General features: G+C 40.9%; 1 protein-coding gene and 1 long non-coding RNA gene across 4 annotated transcripts in view; one reads left to right on the plus strand and one right to left on the minus strand.

The window, feature by feature from the left end:
- Positions 1-21,019, plus strand: part of gabrb2a (gamma-aminobutyric acid type A receptor subunit beta2a) — a 56,525-nt gene extending 35,506 nt beyond the window's left edge. Inside the window, exons 5-10 of one of the 3 annotated variants that reach the window (XM_015045543.1) lie at positions 9,157-9,239; positions 13,296-13,433; positions 14,169-14,321; positions 16,906-17,150; positions 17,639-17,779; positions 19,779-21,019. In XM_015045543.1, the coding sequence (XP_014901029.1) occupies positions 9,157-9,239; positions 13,296-13,433; positions 14,169-14,321; positions 16,906-17,150; positions 17,639-17,779; positions 19,779-20,135 (1,117 nt within the window). In that variant the 3' untranslated portion in view covers positions 20,136-21,019. The remainder of the gene's footprint in view (positions 1-9,156; positions 9,240-13,295; positions 13,434-14,168; positions 14,322-16,905; positions 17,151-17,638; positions 17,780-19,778) is intronic. The other 2 variants (XM_015045545.1, XM_015045544.1) reach the window with 2 other exon arrangements.
- On the minus strand, positions 10,133-13,289 carry LOC106955396 (uncharacterized). Its single transcript, XR_001426565.1, has 2 exons — positions 12,882-13,289; positions 10,133-11,294 (listed from the first exon to the last, which is right to left on the minus strand). It is a non-coding gene; the product is annotated as an uncharacterized LOC106955396 (long non-coding RNA).
- Positions 21,020-23,623: the final 2,604 nt, after the last annotated feature.

The following is a 23,623-nucleotide window of genomic DNA, read 5'->3' on the forward strand; positions in this document are numbered from 1 at the left end:
GACTGCTTAAAAAATTTAAGCATCTGCACTGCAGCAGATCTTTCATTGCTAGATTTGTTTTTGCAATTGAAACATGCAATTTGTAACAGTTTCTCTTAGTTATGTAACCCGAGCACGTAGTTCTGCACGTCTGTCAAAAAATGCGGTGCGACCCACCTGAATCGCAAATGCTTTGTGAAAAATGAGTGCATCTGTGCAGCAGGGAGATATATTCGCTACATTTCGATTTGCAACCCTTGTCAGTGCTATCCTTCATTATTTGGTTTGTGGTTTTGGTCCGGGTTTTATTTGATGACTGCGAGTACAGACAGCGAGTCAGCCTGCACCCTCTGAACTCCACAACACAAACCTGGGCAGACCAGCCACCGGACAGTAACAGCCTCTCCATTTGCTGCCACCAAACCCTACTATGGGCTAGTCTGCAAAAGCATATTTTCTTAAAATTTCCTGGATGTGCATAGCTAAACATAATGCTCACAATTTGCACCTCACTCAACTTGAGTTTAGTGCAATAGACAAAAAATAAAAAAAGACAGACTGATTTTTCTGCTCTAAGCAGCGATTGGGAGTGCCTGCTCAAGCATGAAAGACAATACAAATTTTACTTAGCTTGCAAATAATAAATACAATGCTTTTACAATATGTTGTTTGTACGCCCCCTCCTCTAGTGATGCCCTGAGCAACCGCCCATGAAGTTGTGAACTTAATGAAAAAACATGCAGAGTTTTTAAATTATTTTAGCACATCAGTCTGTGATCTGCCATTTCAATCTAGTCTCAGTTTGACAAATAGATTTCAAAGGAATAGTCTTGAGATTTTGCTTGATTGTGAAGCTACTACATTTATGTGCATCTCCGTACAACAGTTGTACAAATAAAAAATACATTTAGGTATTAGAGTTTAACATTCCCTTTTCTCAAAGCTGCATAGCTTTTAAAGAGTTGCACATGAAGCATATTTTTCTCTACGAGAGTCAAAATGTGGAAATTGTTTCATTGCGGATGGATTTCATGTGATTAAATACCAAAACAAATGGGAAAACTGTAACATGTTTTGTCTGTGATTAAAATGTCGCTTTAATTTGTTTTACAGCAAAGTCTTGATTTTGCATGTAAAGAGAGCGACCTGTGACAAAGACACATCCATAATGTCATTGTGATCTCATTCTGGTTACTCCAGGTTCAGTTTGGCAACTGTGCAACGTTATCAAGGGAAATCATGCAGAGTAAAACAATGCCTATATGTAGGAAGGAGCCTCTGCATAGGTTCATATGTACCTTTTGTTGCAGTTATGAGAACTATATTTCCTTTATTAAGTTCATATAACTTATGGAAATGCAACTTTGTGTTCTAGTAAAACTAAAGCAGGTGTTCTTTGCAGAACATTTAGCTGGGAGATGGCATCTATTAGACCTTTAATAAATCAGGTAATGAGTGAACACAGCAAAGGTTCCTCATCCTCCCTCCCCACAGTTATGCACAAGCACTTTGTGCATAACTAATTAAACCCCAATAAAAAAAACCCTTATAGAGATGTAATGTTATTCAAAGGTATACATTACTGTTGGTGTAAAATCCATTCTCCCTAATTTGTAAATCTCTGGTAAAGATGTCATGCTGAGAATGCTCGCTAAGCCCCTGCATAATAAGAGTCCAAAGTATTGTTATTGCCCTCAAAGGTGAGTGTGGATTTGTGCTGAACCAACTGAACTAATTGTTACACTCCACCTGGGGAACACAAGTAGATTAGTCGGTTGTTAGTTAGCCGGAGGCATTGGATATTGGATGTGTGCATGCATGTGTGTGTGTGCAGGATCTACGCATGTCTGCGGGTGGGTGTTTACGAGTGGGCGAGTGTTATTTTTGGGGATCTTGCGGAGGAGGGAGGGCGAAGGTGTTGTTTACTTCATATTCTCTGGAAATATAGTGCATCCCAATCCTGCCAAATCCCAGTCTTCAATTACCGGGAGGAGCAGAAAATTACAATCGCGCTCCCAACTGTCACTTTAGAGCTCGGTTCGAGTCTCGGGGAGAGGCAGTCTGATCTAATTACCCAGGCCCTGAAAAGGCTAAACCAATAACACAGATACCGCCCAGGCTGCGAGAAGAAACACTCACACTCACATGCATGCATAGCAACGAAAAACACAAACTCCTCTTAGCATTTTTATTTAATGCCTGAAGGGAGGGGAAAGAAAATTCACATGCACAAACCTTCAGATTTACACAGACAAGAGGGATGAGTGGAGAAAGAGAGAGGGAGAGAGAGAGCAGAATAGAGGGCTGAAGAGAAAGACAGAGACATGAAGGTCAGACTACATTCAAGATGGAGAAATTTATTAGGATTCTACTTCTTCCCCGCCCTCTACTCTTGTGAATAATATTGCTCTTTTCGTGAGAGGACGTATTCTTGCAGGTTTGCAGCTGATAGATCCCATTCAATGAGAACAGAGCTGACTTCTTTCTTATTCTCTGTTGTTAGGTTCACCTGTAAAATTCTCCCTCTCTCTTTTAATTTACCTACCAGAATGTCCTAGAACAAAAAAATAAATAAATAAAAAAATTAACACTTTTACTTCCAAATCTTGCAAAAAATAAAATAAAATAAAAATAAAAATAAATAAATAAAATTCCCCCAGAAGGAAAACATTATCCAGCAAGCATACATTTCTTCAGCTTCAACATGAGCTCCTGACCCAAAATGGAGGAAGCATCTTTGTCCCAATTCAACCTCTCTACACATACAATTTTATTCCACTTCCCCGGTTGCAAAAGGTCAGTTAAGTTAAGGCTGCACAGGTTTGCACCCTGCAAATTTCACTCCCTCGAAATGAGATTCTGTCTGGGAATTCGTGGTGGTTGTGTTGTGTCCGTAAACAAGGTCATTCGGAATATAGGTGCACAGGCTGCCTTAGGCGGGGTCCACACACACACACACACACACGCACACACACACACACACACACACACACACACACACACACACGCACACACACACATGCATGCACGCTGAGAAAGGGAGCTTGGACTGAACCGTTACAGGACATGCACAAAGAAAAAACAAAACAGCCATTTTTAGAACTCTGTGTCCTATGAGCTCCGACGCAGAGCAAATGTAGCGTGTTTGAACTGCGTGATCCACGAGAACACGGCCTCTCCTCTCCACCGGCAGGTCGGGATGAGAGGGAGAGGCACCGGCCCTGATGTTGACGAAGAGCAAATGAACCTGTGCTTCATGATCATCGTAGACTTTCTTTTTTTTTTTTTTTTTTGCTGCAGTGGAGATGACAAACAGGAGGAGGCGGAGGAGGAGGCGAAGGCAGGAAGGGAATCCTGCAGAGAAACCCTCTCCTGCTTCTCCTCCTCACTCGTTATCAGTGTTTCAATGCTTGGTTAGCATGTGTTTGGACGCGCTAGCGCAACCGTTAGAGGCAGAAGTAACCTCAGACGGAAAGACTTCGAGACCAGCGCTGATGATGTAGGTGGGCTATAAATAGGACGTTATTTTTACCCCTGCCACTTTGGCCTCATTTCTGTTTCTCCCCGGTGTTTTCGCTGTGAAGATTTCAGTAGTGGTGGTGATGGTGAGTGATCAATACCTACCTGGGTTGCACCACGGTAGGTTTGAGCCCATAAAAAGGGGTAAACTAGGACAGAAAAGAGAGTCCTATGTTAATCCCCCAGTGCACCACATAGCCCTGCTAACTGGCTCTTATGTAAGAGCGCAGAGAGAAGGAAAAAAAGGCGGAATGACAGAGAACCTAAGAATATGAGAGAAAGACTGGGAGTCTCGACTTCTCGGAGAATAAAACCAAACTCACAAGGCTGGCCCCTTTGCAGCTGTACAACTTACGCATTAAGATAGCTGTAATAATTTGATTGTATAAGTGTGCAAACTCCTAAACTAAAACTTTGTTGTTGGATTGACCGCATCACCTAATTGGGTACGCGCCTAACACCAGTAACAATGAATCTGATTAACCTGAAATAACGTCAATCTGACCTACTAAAGTCTCTGCTCTTTTGCATCCTTTCACCAAAGCCACGGTTTGCAGTGAGGTTGCAATCCATTAGAGTTATCTATATAGAAATAAATGAACACCCAGTTCTTATCTCTTTGGTCCCATATTTTCTCTATGACAACACAAGAAAAAAATAAAGTGTTCAGGGAGCCTTCACTGTGAAAAGAATCCGCTGTATTCTTCATAAGGATGGGAGCGTTTTCCTTCCGGGGATTTATGCTAGGCTACAATTTACTAACAATCCTCTATGGGAAAAAGTGCAAAGTTCTGAAGGAACCAAACTATAAATTTTGACCACAGCTCCAAACCACAAGGGAGGCTTTTATTTACAGTGAAGCTAAGTCCAGCCATACTGTGCATCCAAAAGAAAGACTTCGATGCGGTTTGTTCCAAAGTCCAGAACTAAATCTGATAGGAAATCTGTTTGTCAGGATGTTCTCCTCATCTGAATGGGGAAACTGAACAGGAATAAAAAAGTATCAGTTTAACATTGGCCATACTTGTGCAACCAGATCATTGAAGTTTTAACAATAATCTTCCAATATATGTTGATTTTTTTTTAGTTGAATTTGAACAGACATAAGTGGAAAAGTTTTGAAGCTGTTTACCATAGATTTATGTTTTTCCTCCAATACAACTTAGGATTTGAACCAGGATTGGTGATTGATTTTTTAGTCTGAAAGATAAGCTTGTTAGTGAAAATAAGATGTTATAGATCAATAAAATTGTGTTTTTAAAAACTATCCATAATAGACATCTTACTGAGTTCACAGCTCACAAAGTCAGACAGTAAACCGGCTGCAGGTAATCGGGAGTCGTACACTGATCATTTAAAAACGCTGTAGCGGCAGCAATTACAAATATTTGACAATAATTTTTGTTTTATAACCAATAATATGTGTACTTTGCCATTTTAATTAAACATATCCTTTTCATCGTGGATAGCATCTTCTCTTCTACATTTGCAGCCCTTTATTCAGCAACACTGGCAACATCTTACCTGGTAAAAACATGTTCAGGATTTTATTCAAACACTCTTATGTACAGCCACCCTAAGGGAGAAACTTTTAGATTCAACTACTTAAACTTCCTGCATCTGAAAGCTTCCGGATCTGACATATAAAAAACAAAACAAAAAAAACCACAAAGCACAGTTCCTGCTGAAAAATGCGTTTTATTTTTATTCTTAATTCGTGCTTAGTTCTGCAGACGGAGCTGAATCAATTGTTGTTGTAAGTAAACATGGGGCTGTGTCATAGTCCTTTGACCATCTTTTTAAAGAGAAAAGACAAATGTCAGTTTTAAACTCCCTTAAAAGTCAACACAGTCTTCCTTAATGGAAACCTTTTTTTAATAACAGACCTTTTATGAAATGAAAACGAACCATTAAAGCATTTCTTAGGCCAAACCTTATCAAACCTTAAAAGGTTTTCCAATCAGTTTCCCTGGGAATGGACAAGGCATCATACATGACGTCATAGTTTTGCTGAAGAAAAATAACCGTTAACATCACAGGATATTTTATCTATGTCTTTCCTATGTTAAATAGGCTTTTACTTCCCTTTCTCTTATCTTTTTTAATTTGCTTAAATTACTTACATTCAACTGCATGAATGATTATTTTCTGGACTGGTTTGTGTGTCCATTAAAAAGGGATGTATGTCAAAATCAAGCAACGTTTATAATGTTACTTTATAAAATAGATTTTAGTTCAGACAATAGTATTACGTCTTATAAAGCATGAATTCCCTGCTGGGCGCCGTGTGGACCAGTGGGAAAGCAGGTTCACTGTATATGAAGACTGTAGTCCTCAGCTCAGCTGTTAGACATTCGATTCTCAACCCTAAAAATCTAAATCTTAAAAAAAAACACACAAAAAAAACACAGTGAGTAAATACATTTTTAATTGTGCTAATTTTGGGGGAAAATATTCACTTGACTGATCCATTTTCTCAGTCCGCCATTTTGGCTGCCGTACATGACGCAATGACCCAAGTGGAAAAGAGATAGCAAACCTGTTTTTAGGATGCTCAGTTCAATTCATCAGCATGGAGTGAAAACCGCTCCTCCAGGCTGGAAGTATTACTGCTGGTTGAGCGATGCTATCATGTTTTATATCCATCTGTTTGTGGGTGACGTTGTGTGTTCAAGTGTGTTGGTTTGACTTACGAGTCTTGGTGGGCTGTACTATATTTAGTTCCTGTAGTTAAACTGTGTGTCCGGTCTCTCAGACATCCTCCGGGGCTTGGCACAGCCAGATGCCAGCCCATCTCGGCTCTGGCCATCTTGTCATGTGTTACAGGAAGTCCGTCGCTCCGAGCAAACCTGTCGGATGTGGCGGCTATTAAGTTAGGAGCCGCATGACCACAGGGTGAACCTCGCTTTGTTTTTATTTTTTTATGAGGTATAGTAAAGCCCATATAGTTACCTCTTTTAGAGCCATATGCATATTTTATGGAGAACTTACTTAAACAAGGGCAGCCCTAAGAGAATAGAACAAAAGGAGAATCTTACTTTTAGTAAATTGTGAAAGATAAACTCTGCTGGTGGACCACACAAGAAATTTTCCAGTCAACCAGTTTTGCTACTGTCTTCCCAGTAATTTCTGAACACTTTTTCAGTCAGCCTTTTGTTGAGATAATGCTTGACCACATTGTTTTTCTTTCTGCCAGAGTTGACAAAATACACACAAGATTATTATCGTGCAATCTGTGACTGATCCTCTGGGAAGAATTTCAATACTCAGGACTGAGTTATTGTGGCTATGGATTTTGAAAAACCACGCAGCCATGACGTTCAATCTCTCAAAAAATCTTCAGTTCTAGGAAAGTGGGAAAGAAACGCTTTCCAAGCTAGACTGTATATTATTTAAAAGTAAAAATAAGCAAGTCTGATTCATGAAAGAAAAGAAAATTAGTCACAAAGGCGATAAGAGTTTCACATGCAGATAAAGGGTATACAATTTGTCAAAGATCTGCATAATAAGACTTGTAACTTTATTTACCAACAGAACGAAAAGCCCAATTTTGAAGCTAAAATTCATTCAATAGTTAATCCTGCAGCTAACAGACAAGCTAACAATTAAAAACATCTGCTAACACATTCCTCCTGCACATAATTCAAGCTAATGAAAAAGCCTCTCTTAGCTTTCTTTCTATGATTTAGGCGAGAACAAACCACCAAAACAAAGGCCATTTCTGTGACGTTTAAATGCGGCAGTGCAGATGTAACTTTGGGAAGATAATTCCTGATGTGAGTTATCCAGTCAGGAACAGTTGACTCTGCCTTTCGCTCCACTGAATAATAAATGTTCAGTACATAAGGTTTTCTTTTTATCACAAAAGGCTAAGCACCTGTGCTACAACAGCCTGTATTGTCTCATGCTCTGGTAAGCTTGTTCACACTGCTGTTTTTACACTCCATGCATAAATAGCACTCCAGCAACTGTTTTCTGCAGAAACGAGAACAGTTAGCAGGACAAGTAAAAACGTACAGAAACTTGCACAGCTGATATAAATACGAGGGATTTTGTAATGTTTGTTAAGTACCGCCAACCCTTTAATAAACCATTCCAGTGGCAAAAGCTTTACCCGAAACAGGAGACTCTGAATGTAAAGAAAAGCAAATCATAAGTTTATGAATGACAGGGATTTTTTTTTACTACAGTATTTAACTTTTAACTTATATGTAAAGGAGATAAAAATTAAAAGTATTCAGTCTGCTCACTTTTGAGAACATGAAGCTATACATTTGTCAGTCACATAATTGGATGTATCTCTTCAATCATTTGTTAACACACACAGTAAACCAGTGTGGGAGAAACTCAGTACATTTTGGTATCTAGATTTAGTGAAGACACCTCGCTGAAGTTCAAACCGAGAGTAGAGAAAAACGGGGATCTCAGTGACTTTGAACAGTGCACGGTTGCTGCTGCTAGACAGGCTGGTCTGTATGTTAAGGAATCGGCTGATCTACTGGGACTTTCACGCTCCACCGTCTCTCAAGTTTACAGAGAATGGTTTGAAAAAGAAAAAAGTATCCAGTGAGAGGCAGTTCTGGACAAAAATACATCGGTGATGTCTGAGGTTAGTGAAGAATGTGCAGGTTGAGCATTGTTTAAATGCCACAGCCTACCTGCGTGCTGCTACTGACCATGTCCACTCGTTTATGACCACAGAGTAAATATCTCCGTAATGGACAAATAACAAAAACAATCTCAAACTGGTTTCTTGAAAAATGACAACAAATTCGCTGTACTTCCGTGTCCTTTGTATGGTTGAATTAGAGATATTTATCATGACGTGAGCCGACAGACATCATGTGTGAACCAAGATCTAATTTAAGGTGGCTTTTCCATATGAGGGTATAATTGTTCAAACAAAAAGCAAGAGTATTTTGCGACTAAAAATCCTAAATAAAGGAGGGAACTGTTTATTTGCACCAGTTAGAAACAGAGCAGTGGCACTCTGAAGCAGTGGTGCGTATGTTTTAGAAAGAACAGGCCTTATTACCGAGAAAACACTGGAGAAAGCAGGAATAGACCAGAGTTCATTTGACAATCAAGTTTAAACAAGGAGCCACTTTTCACCACTCAATTTCTCGTTGTTGTTGTTTTACTTTTAAAAACGTAAGGGGAGATCAATACATGAGCTCTTTCAAATGCTAATTCCAGAATTTTTGTGCCGTCCAGCTTCTGATCTCTTGTCGTCACTCATGGATAAACCTGGCAGTCGTCTGCGTAAAGGCTGATATGCACAAATATAACACAAAATCAATAGGAAGAGATTGAAAGCCATAATTATTAGTAAATGTGAGTAAATTAAAAAGCTGTAGAAATTATTTACGATGTGTGTATATGCTTATTGTGTTGTTGCTCGGTAAAATTCTGTTAGTCCAACAAACAAAATCAAAATAAACAAACACATTCAATCCTATGAAAGAAATCTTCAAAGAAATAGTTCTCTCAGATGCGTAATTTTTGTTCTAACTAGAAATATTTTGCAATTAATGACATTTCCCTCTGAATCCTGAAAACTGTGATGCAGGTGTCTTCGCTTTGCGGCGGTGAAAGTGAAATCTGGATCGGGTCTTTGATGAATCTCTTTTTTTTTTTGTCTTCCCTCATTGTCCGCAGCATCACTACGACTGCTGCCTGCATGATGGACCTGCGCCGCTACCCTCTGGATGAGCAAAACTGCACTCTGGAGATAGAAAGCTGTAAGTACTGCTCTCCCTGACAACCAGCTCTCACACCCACATGCAGATGGAGAATTAAACAGATCCCACACACACACACACACACACACACACACACACACACACACACACACACACACACACACACACACACACAGACACCAGCAGCCTCCCCGCAGCACCAAGGTAGAGTGGCTTGTTGATAAAACGCTACGTTAAATGCTGAGGAAGGCTGATGAGATAGCCAGAGATATGCATCAAGAAGAAGAACATCACTAATGGCTCAGTGACTGATAACATCCAGCCTAATTAATTCATCTTCAGCTGCAGTGGCTTCCCAAGGCGCAGAGGAGCCTGATTAGGTCCAGTGTTTCAGGGATGTGCTGATAGTCGATGTTATGCGCAGCTTTCTCCCCAAACTGCCTCTCCGTGTTTGTACAGTACAAAGAGCTCATTTCACATGGAGTTTGTAATTGTATGTGATCCAGCGCTCTCGAGTGGAGGGAGTGTGGGGAAGAGCATGAGAGAGAAAGATGAGGTCCTCTGCGTGTTTTATCTGGGTCCCCGGAGAGACGGATTATGGCGCTGGGATGTGGTCTATGGGGCTCAGTCTTTCCGGGTTTGATCACACTGCTGCAAACAGCGCCAGGCGGCACTAAAACGGCACGGGTCAGAACCGCCCCTCTCCCGTTATGTTCGCCATCGCTCTCATCGTCGTTCCCTCTTTTCCGTTTCTCGTCTCTTTTCTTTGCAAAGACTCATCCCCTTCTCTCTTTTTTCCCCTCCTCGCAGCCTTTTTATCTCTCTCCTCATCACTCATGTGCTGTTTTTTTTTTCCCCCTCTCCTCCTCTCCCCGGCAGCCCTACAAAACACACACACTCGTATGCGTGCGCACGAACACTGGCAGCTCTAGTTTTGATCACCAGGCAGGATCTGCTCTCATATGGATTAACTGGCAACGGTTTTAACGCTGGAATCTCTTCATGCCAGAGCGTGCTATTTTATTCAGACTAATGAGCCCAGAGAACTCTAACTTCCCTTGATAAACTTGATGCATTTTTAACAGACATTCCTAAAGAAAAGCTACAGATCCTTCAATTCGCCAGCAGCTCGCTGCTGCAGTTCAGGCCACTGGTCTAACATGATGAGCTCAAGCTGCAATTCGTCTCCTTCACTTTATTGGTTAATGCAGATAAACTCTGACTCCTGCATTCACCTCTTTGCTCACTCTTTGCTCAAACTCTGTCCTCGTGTTGTGGAGTTGTAAATGTCTTTCCAAAGTTTTCACACCCCTAGAATCTTTCCAGATTTTCGAAACGTACATTTAATTAAAAATTTTTTTTATATCTGCAACCTCAAATCGGATGAGGTTTACTGGTAAAAAAAATTGTTTTCAGCTGTTCAGTAATAAACTATTTAGATGAGAACAGCTTAATGAGATAAAGAACACTAACATTACAATAATTTTATTTAGAAATTATTGAATAATTGATTAGTATAGTCTCACAATTCTTCAAGACCCTCAGCTTTTCATAATAAAACGCTTTGTCTATTATGAAGACCCAGTTCTGGTACAAGCTATCAGTGGTTTCAATGGTGGCATCAGGTTTGCTTGAGGTACAAACAGCCCAGATAGCGATTGTTCATGGAAGTGTTGTATTGCATTTTAGATATAGTCTAGTGAATTGTCCAGAGAGTTCAGAGAAGATAGAATACCTTACTCAAAAAAGGGAAAAAAAGATACAAAATTATAGCAAAAGAGCCTGCAGTTGAAAGCATAGTTAGCAGAATTAAAGGTAGGAGGTTCGTTGCTAAACCACCCGGACATTTTAGCAAGAAGAAGTTATCAGTGGTTGGATTTGTGAAGAGGCAGGTGGCCAAACATCTTCCTCCGACTGGAAAAGTCCTGCAGGCAAACTTGGTGGCAGCAAAAAATATATATGTCTGTGCATCAAGAAATGTTTGGAATAGGAGGAAGGAAGCATAATGCTGGAAAGCACACCATGCCTAAGTGGAAGCACGGTGGCGGGTCAGTAATGCTCTGGGGCTCCATTGGTTCTTCTGACACCAGAAACCTGTAACATATGGAGGGCAATCAGTTATCAGTGACTATTAGGACAAAGTGTCATGCTGTCTGTGAGGAAGCTAAAGGTTGGTCGACTTTGGACCTTTAACAGGATAACAACCTTAATATGTCAAAGTCTCCCAGTTGCAGAGATCCCTGCTCAGCATCTCCCAATGAGGACATTAAGTGAACGTCTCCTTTTCAGACCACTCAGGTCTTCTTGGCTCAAGTCTACTCTGCATACCCAGAATCACAACCAAACTTGGTGAAGCATTACATTTTTATGCTCCACTAATGTGAAACAAACTTCTAGGATACTGCTGAAAACGGCAAAAATGCTGAAACACTGATTTCCTTTAAGATCAAGGCTAAAACCCCACTTTCATTGAGTTGCCTTAAATTGATAAAAAGTGGAACAGATTTTTTTTTTTTGCTCGTATTGCCACATTTTATTACTTTTCTTTTTTGCCACTGTAATGTGCGCTATTATTTGTTCGATGTGTTGTTTTGACCATGTAAAGCCCTTGATGCTAAGATCTGACTTGTGATTCTATTTTTTATTCTTCCGAGAAGTAAGTGGGTTTCAAAAACTGATGTTGTCCTCCCAGTCGGACTGGACAAAGCAGGCTTTAGATTTGTAAAACTAGTGGAGACAAGCAAAATGGTAGAGACGTGGACACCACATTTATGTTTTTAGTTGTCAAAATTCTGAAGAACATGTCTAGTCTTTTGCTCATAAAATTCCAATATAATACATTGAAATTTCCAGTAAAAACTTTAAAGGGATTCTTGTCGAAAGACACTTAAACTAAGCAAAAGCCTCCCACTAAGACAAACTGGTCCTGCTGAGACAGAAACAGCTGTACTGGACTCTGAGGAGGAGTCATACTAACTTGCATGAGGCAGGAGAAAAGATTAGCACCTTGTTTGCGTAGCTAATGTCCTCGCCTCTGTAGGATAAAGCAATAACATTTTTAAACAAATGAAAATATCCAAAGCCAACAAATTTGCCGAGAAAAGCTCGTCTGACATCTGAAAGGAACACACATCAGTTAGCCTCACCGACGCACTGGTTAATGCATTCCTGTATTACTCTGAACACATTCACACACACACCCACATTGGATCCCACATATGCTGCCCGGCTGCTGTGAAATACTCACCAGAGCGCCAAACGCGCTCTGCAGCTGTAAACCTCAACAGATGCATAATTTACTCCTGTTTGAGTAATACTGGCCACGAGCTACAGGACCCAGCTGTTTGGAAGAATAATTTAACTCCCTTTGAATAACAGAAACTGTGTATTTGTGCCTCATTGCGTTGACGAGCAGTGTGACGGAAAATCAGACTAACATGAGGGACGGACGCCCTTTTATTTCCCCGCTCTTCGACACATTCTCGCAGGTATGAATAACAAAATGAACGGCCAACGTTGCGCGCGTGTAAGTTTCTGCAGATGAAGGCCATTGCTGATATTATTAGCAGCACCTGAGCTTGTCCCGCTATGACAAATCAAAATGTCTGCTGTGATAAAAAGGCCTGTGGCTGAAGCAGGCCGCCTGCCTAAACAACAGCAGCCCAACATGACTAACTTCACCTTGAATGTCAGCGCCTTCGCGACAAAGAAATTTGTGTTAATTTAAAAAATCAGAGACTCGGAGTTTAATTATTCATTACATCTGAATAGGTCACCGCCTCTATTTTGAGCGCGAGGAAGACAAAAGTGGAGCTCGGAGTGTGGAGATTTCTGCAACGCTGTTTATGTTGGACGACGACAAGCTGCGACGCAGCGACCCATCCCCTTGATTTTTTTCTTTCTTTCTTTAAATTCAGAAGTTTATTTACATGTACTCGCCTTTACAGTATATAGTGAAAGTCCAGATTGGGGGATGGGGGGTGGATCAACAGAAACAAAACCCCAACTGTGACATTTGCTGTTCCTGACTCATAACATTTTGAGCTATTGCTCCTTAATTGAAGGTGATAATGCTTCTGCCTCTCTCGTCTCCAGACGGATACACCACAGATGACATCGAGTTTTACTGGCGAGGTGGGGACGGCGCTGTGTCTGGGGTCGACAGGATAGAGCTGCCGCAGTTCTCCATTGTTGACTACAAGCTCATCTCCAAGAACGTTGTCTTCTCGACAGGTAAGTCACTGAGAACAGATGCTTGTTTTTATGCTTTTAGATTTGTGTTTTGTGCTCATTTTGATGGGCAAAATTCAGTGCTACCCACAGTATTTGGCACTCCTGATGAAGATGTATTAGAAAGCCTTAACAAAATCGCTATTTTATAAATACGTGTTTTCTGCGTAAATTACACAGAAAATACATATTTAGTTTTACGCAGGATGGCATTAGAAAGAGAGTGCAAGGAGTTGATTTAAAATAATATTTCTCAGAGAATAAGAAAGCTATTTTGTGTGCATCGTGTGGGATTACGATGCATTTATACTGCTTCAGAGATGAAAAATGTTTTGCTTTTTTTTTTTTTTGCTTACCGTCATCCCCACTCGCCCAGGTACTCGCCCAGGGCGCCATTCGATTCCAGACCCTGTGGTTAACTTTAAAAAAATAAAAATAAAAGTATCACTAGAAAGATCCTTTAGTTTGATTCATTTTTTTTGAGTTGTTATGAGGGTACCAATGATTCTAATCTAATAAGGCTGCAATCAAACGTGACTGCAAAAAAAAAAATCGAAATTATTTTTCAGTGTTTTTTTGTTGTTGTTGTTGTTGTTTTACGTATGTTCCCCAGGGTTACCATGTGAGAATAAAAACACAATTTTACATGGAGATATTTGTGTAAGGCACCACAACGTTGGAAGGACAAAGTTGGCACCATGAAGGAGATTCTGTTTCTCTTCCCTGTGCCTCTTTCAGGTTCTTACCCCCGCCTGTCTCTCAGCTTCAAACTGAAGAGGAACATCGGTTACTTCATCCTGCAGACATACATGCCTTCCATCCTGATTACCATCCTCTCTTGGGTCTCCTTCTGGATCAACTATGATGCATCTGCTGCCAGAGTGGCCCTGGGTAGGACTGTCTTGCCTCTGCACAGCAGTGACCCAAAGCCAAATGATAACTGTGCATGAAAGGATCCATTTATTCTATTATGTTTCAACATGTTGAATTTAGACAGTTATTGTGTCCTTAATAAGGGAAATCCTTTATTTTCTGCACATTCGCTTTCTTCTTCTTCTTCTTCTTCTGTTTTTTAGTTTTATTTGTAAATTGTCTCAAAGCATGTGAATGATAGCAGTGCGTAATAGGCTGTCTGGCTAAGTGTCTGTTGTTCAGAGATGACTATGTACATGACTCATGCAGCGCGAGAAGCTCTGCAGCCTGACCTTGAAGCTCGCTGTCTTTCTCTCTGCTCATCTGTCTGTCGAAGCCTCTCAGTGCCCCCAAAAATACCTGCTCATCCTCCAGATCACATTAAAAAAAAAACATAAAAAAATCCGAACGAAGGACGCAAGTGAAAGCAGTCGCCCAAAAACGCACCTGGACGGTTTTCCGCACCAAAGTCAAACCGACACGAGCAGGCTAACGCGGCACTGCTGGGAAGGCGATTTAAAGATGTGCCCACATGCTCTCAGCACCCTGAGATTGTGCAGAGAGCGAGCTCAGCCAATGAAAGCCCTGGCTCCGTGCTACAGCGCCGCTGCAGGCTGCTGGGTTATTTATAATGCGTGTGAATCTGACCAAATGCAAATTGTGCAGGCAGATGACTAATGTATCAAACACAATGTGTGTGTGTGTGTGTGTGTGCGTGCTTGTGTGTGTGTCATAAAAGCAGGTGTATTGTGCTGTGACTAAACACAGATGTTTGCAGCAGCAGTGGGATGCTTTTGATGTGGTATGCTCAGAGTACGTATGAACGCGTGGATATCAACCTGTTTGACCTGAAATTATCCGATGGAGCACACATGCTCCCGGTCTCGGGGGATTCAGATGGAGGCTGCAAACCTTATGGGGTCTAATTTGGCGAGTCTTGTCTCTTCAATGCAGTTAAATACTTTATAATGTACAAGGCAGACATGAATGCTCAAATGTTCCTGTCCGTTACAGATTGGCACCTGATCTTACTGATTGCAGGGAAGCAAAGCAACAATTTAAGGACTCTGGTACAATAATGGTTACAATTTGTAACATATGAATGTGAGAGCCATGATTTCAGGAAATCGCTCCGAACGATTGCACCGGTGCAGTTTATCTTGAAACAAACTAATTTACCCAGAAAGGTAAAGAGGAGAAGAGAAAAGCTGCAATGACCCAGGTGCATTAGTGTGCACACGCAATTTTTTGCTGAAGAAACTTTTAATTTTATTTCAAGATTCAGTCTTTGGTATAGGAGTCTGTCAGGGTACCACATCTTTGCCAATATTTCCCTTTGCATCTTGCAAATGTCCTCTTAACTTTCATATTGGGAGGACATCTATTGCCTTCAGATTGTTCGAGTTAGTTCTGGGCTCTTGCATTCCAAAACTGCTCTCTTCAGATGAAGATTTGATCTTTGATTTTTTTTTTTTAATTCGGCGTCATTAAAATCTCTGTCCATCTGCAGCACTTTAGAAGAAAGTTTCAGGTCAAAGCCGTCTGGTGTTTGCTCATGATTTCGTCCACCATGACAAAAGATTTTGTTCGATCTGAAGAAAAGTAATCCCAGGGCATAATGCTGCCACCACCATGTTTCTTTGTAGGTGACGTTTTTTTGTTTGAGATTTTTGTGTCCAATGTACTAAATAAAATTGTAGCCTAAAGTTCTAGTTAGTCTGTAAGACCAAACCTGTGTTTTCACAAAGCGCGTCTTTTTAGCTTTACATTTATATTGACGGTGCTCATTTTCATTTGTTAAAATCAACCAGCACTTATTAAACATTCCTGCATCTCTTTCAATGTTACATGCAGCCTGTTTGACCCGTTCCCATCTTGTTTTTTTTTAGAGATTAGAGACAAAATGTAAAGGTGAATTTTGACTTAGTCTGCACTAATGCGAGTTCTGCTCTGATCTGTTGCGTTGAAGTAGAGTTGGACCAAAGATTTCTATTTAAATTAATAAAGAAATTAATTTAATACAATTTAGAATAAGGCTGTAACATAATAAAATGTGGAAAAGTTTAGCGACACTGTGAATACTTTCCGGATGCACTGTATCCCGGCATACTGGAGGTATGTCTGCATCTCTAGAAGCCCCGATCCATCCATCTGCAATATCCATCTCCTCCTCCATCTTTCCAGCTCTGTTTAACATGAAACCAATTCGTGAACTCCTCTGCTTGAGGCAGAAGATGTGAAGCTATCACAGAAACGTCCCAGATATGCTCTTCAACACCGCAGAATGTGAATATTTAATAGATATTTGTCCACTTAGCTTTAGATTATCACTTTCATGTTGTGCCCAGTTGCCCAAATATGGTCATTTGAGGCTGCGAGCAAGATGATTACGTCTGAATGCTTGTGTTAATGGAGCATTTGTAACTCATCCTGTGGACATTTCTAGACCACGTTTTCAGTTTTTTTTCCCCCTAAAAACTCAATGCAATGTATTGTTGTGGGGATGAGACAGAAAGAGACTCGTCTAAAGACTTTCTTTAAGTGTGACTCCACTGACCTGCAGGGATCACTACGGTGCTGACCATGACAACCATCAACACTCACCTGCGAGAGACGCTCCCCAAGATCCCCTACGTGAAGGCCATCGACATGTACCTGATGGGCTGCTTTGTGTTCGTCTTCCTGGCTCTGCTGGAGTACGCTTTCGTCAACTACATCTTCTTCGGCCAGGGTCCCCAGAGACAGAAGAAGGCGGCCGAGAAAGCGGCCACGGCCAACAACGAGAAGCTGAGACCCGACCCCAATAAGGTTTGTGCGGAGGGAGTCGTTTTTAAAACGCTTTTGTTTCTGTGCTGTCTTTTGATATGTATGTTTGTTTCTGTGTGAGCAAAGGGCTTCTTCTTCTTCTTGTTCTTCTCTTAAGGTCAATGTGATGCTGTAATCAATGTTTCATGTCCTTTACCAGCTCTATTTACTTATACTCCAGCCCTCGGTTGCTTGCTGCTTTAACGTTCTTACACAGAGTTGGATCTGAAAAAGCGAATGCAGGAACAATGACTGCTTTTTAAATACTTTATCTCCACGTTTTTGTGTTTCCCAAAGGACGAGGCGCCTGAAAAATCCCTGGCTGCAGCGCCAGAGTTTTCTCTTTAAATATTGCTCAGCACCATTAAGAACAACAGCATTTTAAATTTTAAATTTGAAAAAAAAAAAGAGAGAGAGAAACATCCTTTCCTTCTGAGTGTGGCAAGCTCCGATTTCCCTCAAGTAACAGTGCTGATTTTGTATGCTTGCAGTGGCTGGTGGGAAATGTAGTTCAAAGAGATGATGCTCTGTATGCCAGAATGAAACAGAGGGAAATTGACGCATATGACTCGATGTGGGATCCCATCTTTGTGGACGATGCCGCTTTAGGACTAGGCGATCAAAGAAATAAGGTACTGGAGGTTTTGAAAGTCAAAACTTAACAATGTCATCAATCTGAATCAGTTCAGATCAGAGGAAAATACTGTAGTCTTTTGTTTATTTCTTTGATTTTCTTTTTGTAGAGTTTTAAGGCAACCTTGACCATCACTCCCACCATTGTGTTTTTTTCCCTCTTTCGGTTTGCTCTTCATGCATTTTCCTGACAAACATGGCTCAGCAGCTTCATTTCTGCAGGAACTGATTTAATTTGAACTCTAGCTGATGGAAAATGACAGACAATTTCATTAAAATCTCAAAAAAGAAAAAAAAACACTAAATCTTTGAAGAAAAATGATACATTCATTACTTGGACCCAAGTGAAGAAATTGTGAAGAACGACTGGGCAGATACTAGAAACACATTTGCAGTTTTGATGAGTAGCACCGCTTCAAAGTGAGTTACCCTAAAACAGCAAAAACACAGAAAGGACAGGATTGGATTGTAGGGATGATGCTTTTCCTCAGAAGTCAGGCTATGGATGAAGAAATGTTGATCCAATTTCACCTCCCACAACGCCTCTCCCGACCTGCCCTGAACCTGTAGCCTCCTCCATCCTTGCAAAGTCCTTGCTATTTCTCTCAACCTTCTCCTGTCACTTTTCTTTTGTATATCTTTGCTTTTCTCTTCTTTTTTTTTTCTTTTTAACTTTTTTGTTTAGTTTGTCTTGTGAATCGGCAGAATTTTAACCATATCCTGGTCGAAATTCTGAGATGACAACGAAGGTTTCTCCATGAGAATCAATTTCCAAACTGCTCCTTCAAAGAATGTTATCACTTTGTAGCCTTCTGCTTGTATTATCATTTATGGTTTGACAAATGATAAGAAAATGTAACTTTTTTTTTTCATGGCTGTAAGTAGCAGTTTTCGACTCATTTGCATCACCCATTTTTAGCACCTCATCAGTATTTTGACACGCTAAATTGCTTAAAGTTCACTGCAGCATTTCTTAACTTTAGTTTAAAACGGTTAGTGCCTTGAAAAGTATTAATTTCCCTTGAACTTTGCCACATACGTTGTAACAACTGCAAACATCAGTGCATTTCTGGGGGAACGTGGATCAGCGTGCGTGTGATGAACCAACACAAGGCAGAACAGAATTGTAATGCTGAAGTAAAATGGTTCAATGTTTTCAGTATTTTTGCAGAGAAAATCCAAAAATGTGATAAGTAAAATCTTTCTCAGTTCTTTACAAAATAACTCAAAGCTCGGTTTCAAATTTCAAGAATAGACATGCATCTAAACTGGACCTAAGTTTTGAGTGTTGCTAGAACTTTCTTGTAAATGAATAACCGTTGTACCACAAACTGTATGTTTAAACGGAACCTATTATAAAATGTAGCTTTTTGCACATCTTTGTACATCCATGTTGGTCTCTACCACTTCTAAAACAAGACCACGAGCTAAAATCCATTTTCTGGCAATAGGTAATTTTTTTTTTTTTTTTTTAGGGTCTAGAAAACCCATAAGATTTTTAAAGCCTATATTTTTGCAAACAGCCATTGTGATGGTTTAAAGACAGGTGTAATGTGATCCATTTATCGTGTTGGTCAGGACTGTGGCAGCAGCATTTTGGGCCTAAGACAACCTGATTGAATTTTTCCAAACACCTCTTCAGGCAGTATTTTTTTTCCTCATCCTGCTTTAACAGAAAACCCTTTGTCCCAGCTGTGTATAACGTGATAGAAGTAAAATTTATTGACAGACCTTATCTGAATGCACTCTTTTTATATATTTATTTGAGAGTAATATTCAAATTCATCCTTCCTGTTTCTTCCACTCTCCAATTATGCGCCGGTTTGTGTTGGTCTATCACCTAAAGTCCCAATAAATGCTTTCTCGTTTTGTCGGAAAATGTGGAAAAGTTCAAGGGGTGTAAATACTTTTGCAAGGCTCCATAGTTTAATAACACACTCTCACGCTCTTTCAGTAACTTCTCATGGCTTCATCTGTTATTTGTGCACCTTCACACAGATGACCCCCGACGACAACATCCTGTTCAGCGCCATGGAGATGAAGAACGAGATGGGCGGTGCCGGGGATCTGTCCCGGGGTCTGGGAGCTCCCACGGATCCCCGCAACACCATGCTGGCCTACGACAGCTCCACGCTGCAGTACCGCAGGGCGGCCATGGCCCGGCAAAACTATGGCCACAGTGCCTTGGAGCGCCACGCCCAGAAGAAGTCCCGCCTACGGAGACGGGCCTCGCAGCTCAAGGTGAACATCCCAGACCTGTCCGACGTGAACTCTATCGATAAGTGGTCCAGGATGATCTTCCCCACCGTCTTCTCTTTCTTCAACGTGGTCTACTGGCTCTACTACGTCCATTAAAACCCCGGAGAGCCAGGAGGCCGGCTTCCCGCCAGACGACTGACGAAGAAGAATTGGCGTGAAAAAAAAAAAAATCAAGAAAGATAAATAATTTGCGTGAGAGAGAGAATGCGAGATGAAAACCGTGTGCTGACTTTTTTAGAGCTGGTTTGTTTCAGACGACGCGAGGAGAACACAGAGACTTTTTTTGCAGCAGCACCCACTTCAGTCAGCAGTGACTCTTTTAGGATTTGGGAAACACCTTCAAGTGACTGACGAGCACTCAAATAAAAAAAGAGTGAATAAAGAAAAAATAAAAAACAAATGAGAAAGACAGAAAAGGTGCCTGTTCCAGAATTTCAATATATCACTAATATTTGTCATTCGTAGCTTACTATCTCTCTGTGGATCAAAATATTTATGCTTGTGTTTGCATATACTTTAAGGATTTCTTTTGTTTAGTATCTATTTACTTCGTAGCCGAGCTGTCTGCATCCAGGAAAAGCTTTATAAATGATTTAAAAGGAGGTCATCCTTGATAGTCTATTTTCCTATATTTACTGTATATCAGAAACATCCTTTAAAAAAAAAAAAAAATAAAAAGAAAGCATGCTTATTTTTGGTTTTGTTTCCATCTCAACTATGATGAGGAATGACAGTATTTTTAGTTGTACTAGTTGGAGGTTTCTTGCAGTTAACTTAGCACAGGCCACCTGAATTGCAACAGGTGAACAGCAGGGGGCAGTCTTATCACTGGAGCTTTAATGATCAAAGAAAGAGCAGATCTGGGGAAGTTGATGCTTTTGCTAAGGTTTATGTTACTTTTTTCTGTGCTGACAGATTCCCTTCCATTTATCTGTGAGGTTTAATTTTCCTTTCCAAAAACGTCTAACTGAGTGAGTTTTTTTTTATTATTATTTTTTTTCCCTCCATCGTGCAGAGAATGGCTTTAATTTAACGCGCGCTGGCGTAAAGAACTTTCCCGATGGAGCGAGCTTCATCGCTGCATAACTATGGCAATCCACAACCATCGTTATGAGTAAGAACTGAATGATAGGAGTAAGATGCATTTCATTGTGATTAGGTTTCTGTTTCCAGAAAAAGAAAATAATTCTTAAAAAAAAAAATACTGTAGATAACATATTTAATGAAAAAGAAGATTCATTTTTATAAATCAATCCTCTCTTTATTGTGTAAATATTATGAATTTATTCTATTTAAATGGGTCTTTATTGTTGTTTTCTGCAGTTGAATTACAGCTCAAATGTTCCATTTAGTCAAAAAGAAAAAGAAAGGAAAAAAAAATATCTCAGCTTAAGAAGAAATAAAACAGTTCACAACTTTGCTGACTATACTTTTGGGACTTTTCTCTCTTTCTCTCTCTCTTTCTCTTTCTCTGTCTCTTGTTTTGTTTTTGTTTTTTTCCTTTTCTTTTTAATGGACTCTGAAAGCATCTACTTGCTGAAACTAAAGCACTTCCAGACACCACTGACTTTTGGGTCAATGTCTCACGCTCCTGAAACAACATAACCAGGATCCCTCCCCTTACTACCCAGGCATTGAAGTCAGGCCTATTTTGTACAAAGTTTCTGTAAATTCTAATTGTAATATTTCATAATGACTGTAAATATCTTGTGTAATAACTGTCAGCAATTATGAAGATGTATCTAAATTGAATTAAAACTCAGTTAAGTCTATCACTTCAACAGAGGAGCGCCACTGGTGGTGGTTTTATGTCCTTCCTGTGTGTGAATGTGAGGCTGATCGCTGGCGGGCTTGTGGCCGATTGAGCGTCTGAATGAGCCGAGCGAACAACCGAACCCGACACGGGGACGGAGCAGGCAAGCGGCGGAGGCAAGGGCAGGGACGAGCTGAGGAGCAAAGCTCTGCAGCTGGGTGCTGCTGGCTGCATAATGGATGGAGGGGCGCAGGAGCTGGAGTGAGAGGCTGCAGCGGTGGTCCCGCGCAGGCTGGGGTCTGAGCAGGCCCAAGCTCAACACCTGGCCTCAGGGGACATCAACGCAGAGAGCCGTGGCTGTGGAGGCACACTTTGGACTCAAGTGAGGCCCTCTGGCTGCGAGGGACCACAGTGCCTGCGACGGGAAAAAAAATAAAAAGAGAGAGAAGGAAAATAAAGCACAAGACAGAAAGAGAAAGAAAGAAAGAAAGAAAGAAAGAAAACGCATCCATCCGAGGAGTGTGCTCTCTGCGCCAAAGTCTGAACACATAAATGGAGGCTGGTGAATATTTGATGGTGCAAAACACAGAATATTTAATATTTAAAAAGAGATTTTGTCCTAGCAGGAAATAATGTGCAGCTGCTGTTTGATTTCAGAAAGAAAAGAACACAATGAGATTCAAAAGAAGAGCGTTTTACAAAAAAACAAGAACAAAAAAACAGGCTACACAGAAGTAACACCTGAAGATTTAGAGATAGTCACGATAGTTTTGAGAAGAGTTAGATATGCAAGAAAATGAAGCTAAATATACAGAAGGTTGTGGCGGAGCTCATGTTGGCTGTTATGTGTGCAAGACGCCTCTGGGAATAAGTAGACTAAGTGCAACGGACCTTTGGAGGCAAACTGATGTAAAAAACTGATGTATCAAGATGTGTAACCTTGTTCCTTCATGCACCGGTAAAACATTCCCCCGCCAAAAAAAAACACTCAGCCACATAACAGATGCGTTACCTCAGCAGACAGATGGTTTGTACCAAATTGGCCTTTTCTTTCCTTTTTCCTCTTTTCAAAAGGGGCTTTAGTGTTGACATGTGAGAATAGGAGGGGAGGCAGATGCTCCCTGCTTTGTAGTCTTTCCATGTCACTGGCGTAATTAGCCATGCACAGACCTCTGCTCTGTGGAGCCACGTGTGTGAGTGTGTGTATATGCGTGTGTGCCTGTGTGTGAAGTCGCAGCTGAGCTCTGTGAAGTTGGCTAGCCGACTAAGCCCAAAGCCAGCCAGCGCTGACTGGGACGGGTGAGAGGGTGAGTCTGACACAGTGGCGTCACGCCACTCCCCGGCCACAGACATATGTGATGGAAAAACACGTTAGGCTGGCTGAGAGGGAGGGAGCCTATTGTGTCATGTGCTCGCAGACAGGAAATCATGATGTGTTTTTTACGGTAAATACGAGATCGTGTTCTGGTTTGTGCTCGGGATTTCGAAATGTTGAGACCCCGTAAGTCCATCCGCGTTCCGCTTGCTTCCAACTACATCTGGATTTGACTTCTTCACTGAAGATTTGCTGAGATTCTAGCAATGAACAAGTGGTCTGGAATAAATCCGGCATTTATCAGAGAGACTTGGCAGGCAGGTTTGGAAAAGACAACTTGCGTCAACATGAGGAAATGGAAAGCTTCCTACATGCAGGCCATCTGCGCAAGAAAGCATCCTTGTTGGTGCCCTTCAGAGTCCCTAACAAAGGCAATAAATGCTGCAGTTAGTCCAGTTTTTTCATTCAGTTTAAACAATTATGCTCATGCTCACATTCTTCTCCGTTCAAATGACT

The sequence above is a fragment of the Poecilia latipinna genome, unplaced genomic scaffold (assembly GCF_001443285.1).
Source record: "Poecilia latipinna isolate Pla-1442-1.1 unplaced genomic scaffold, P_latipinna-1.0 Scaffold731, whole genome shotgun sequence".
Lineage (NCBI taxonomy): Eukaryota > Metazoa > Chordata > Actinopteri > Cyprinodontiformes > Poeciliidae > Poecilia > Poecilia latipinna.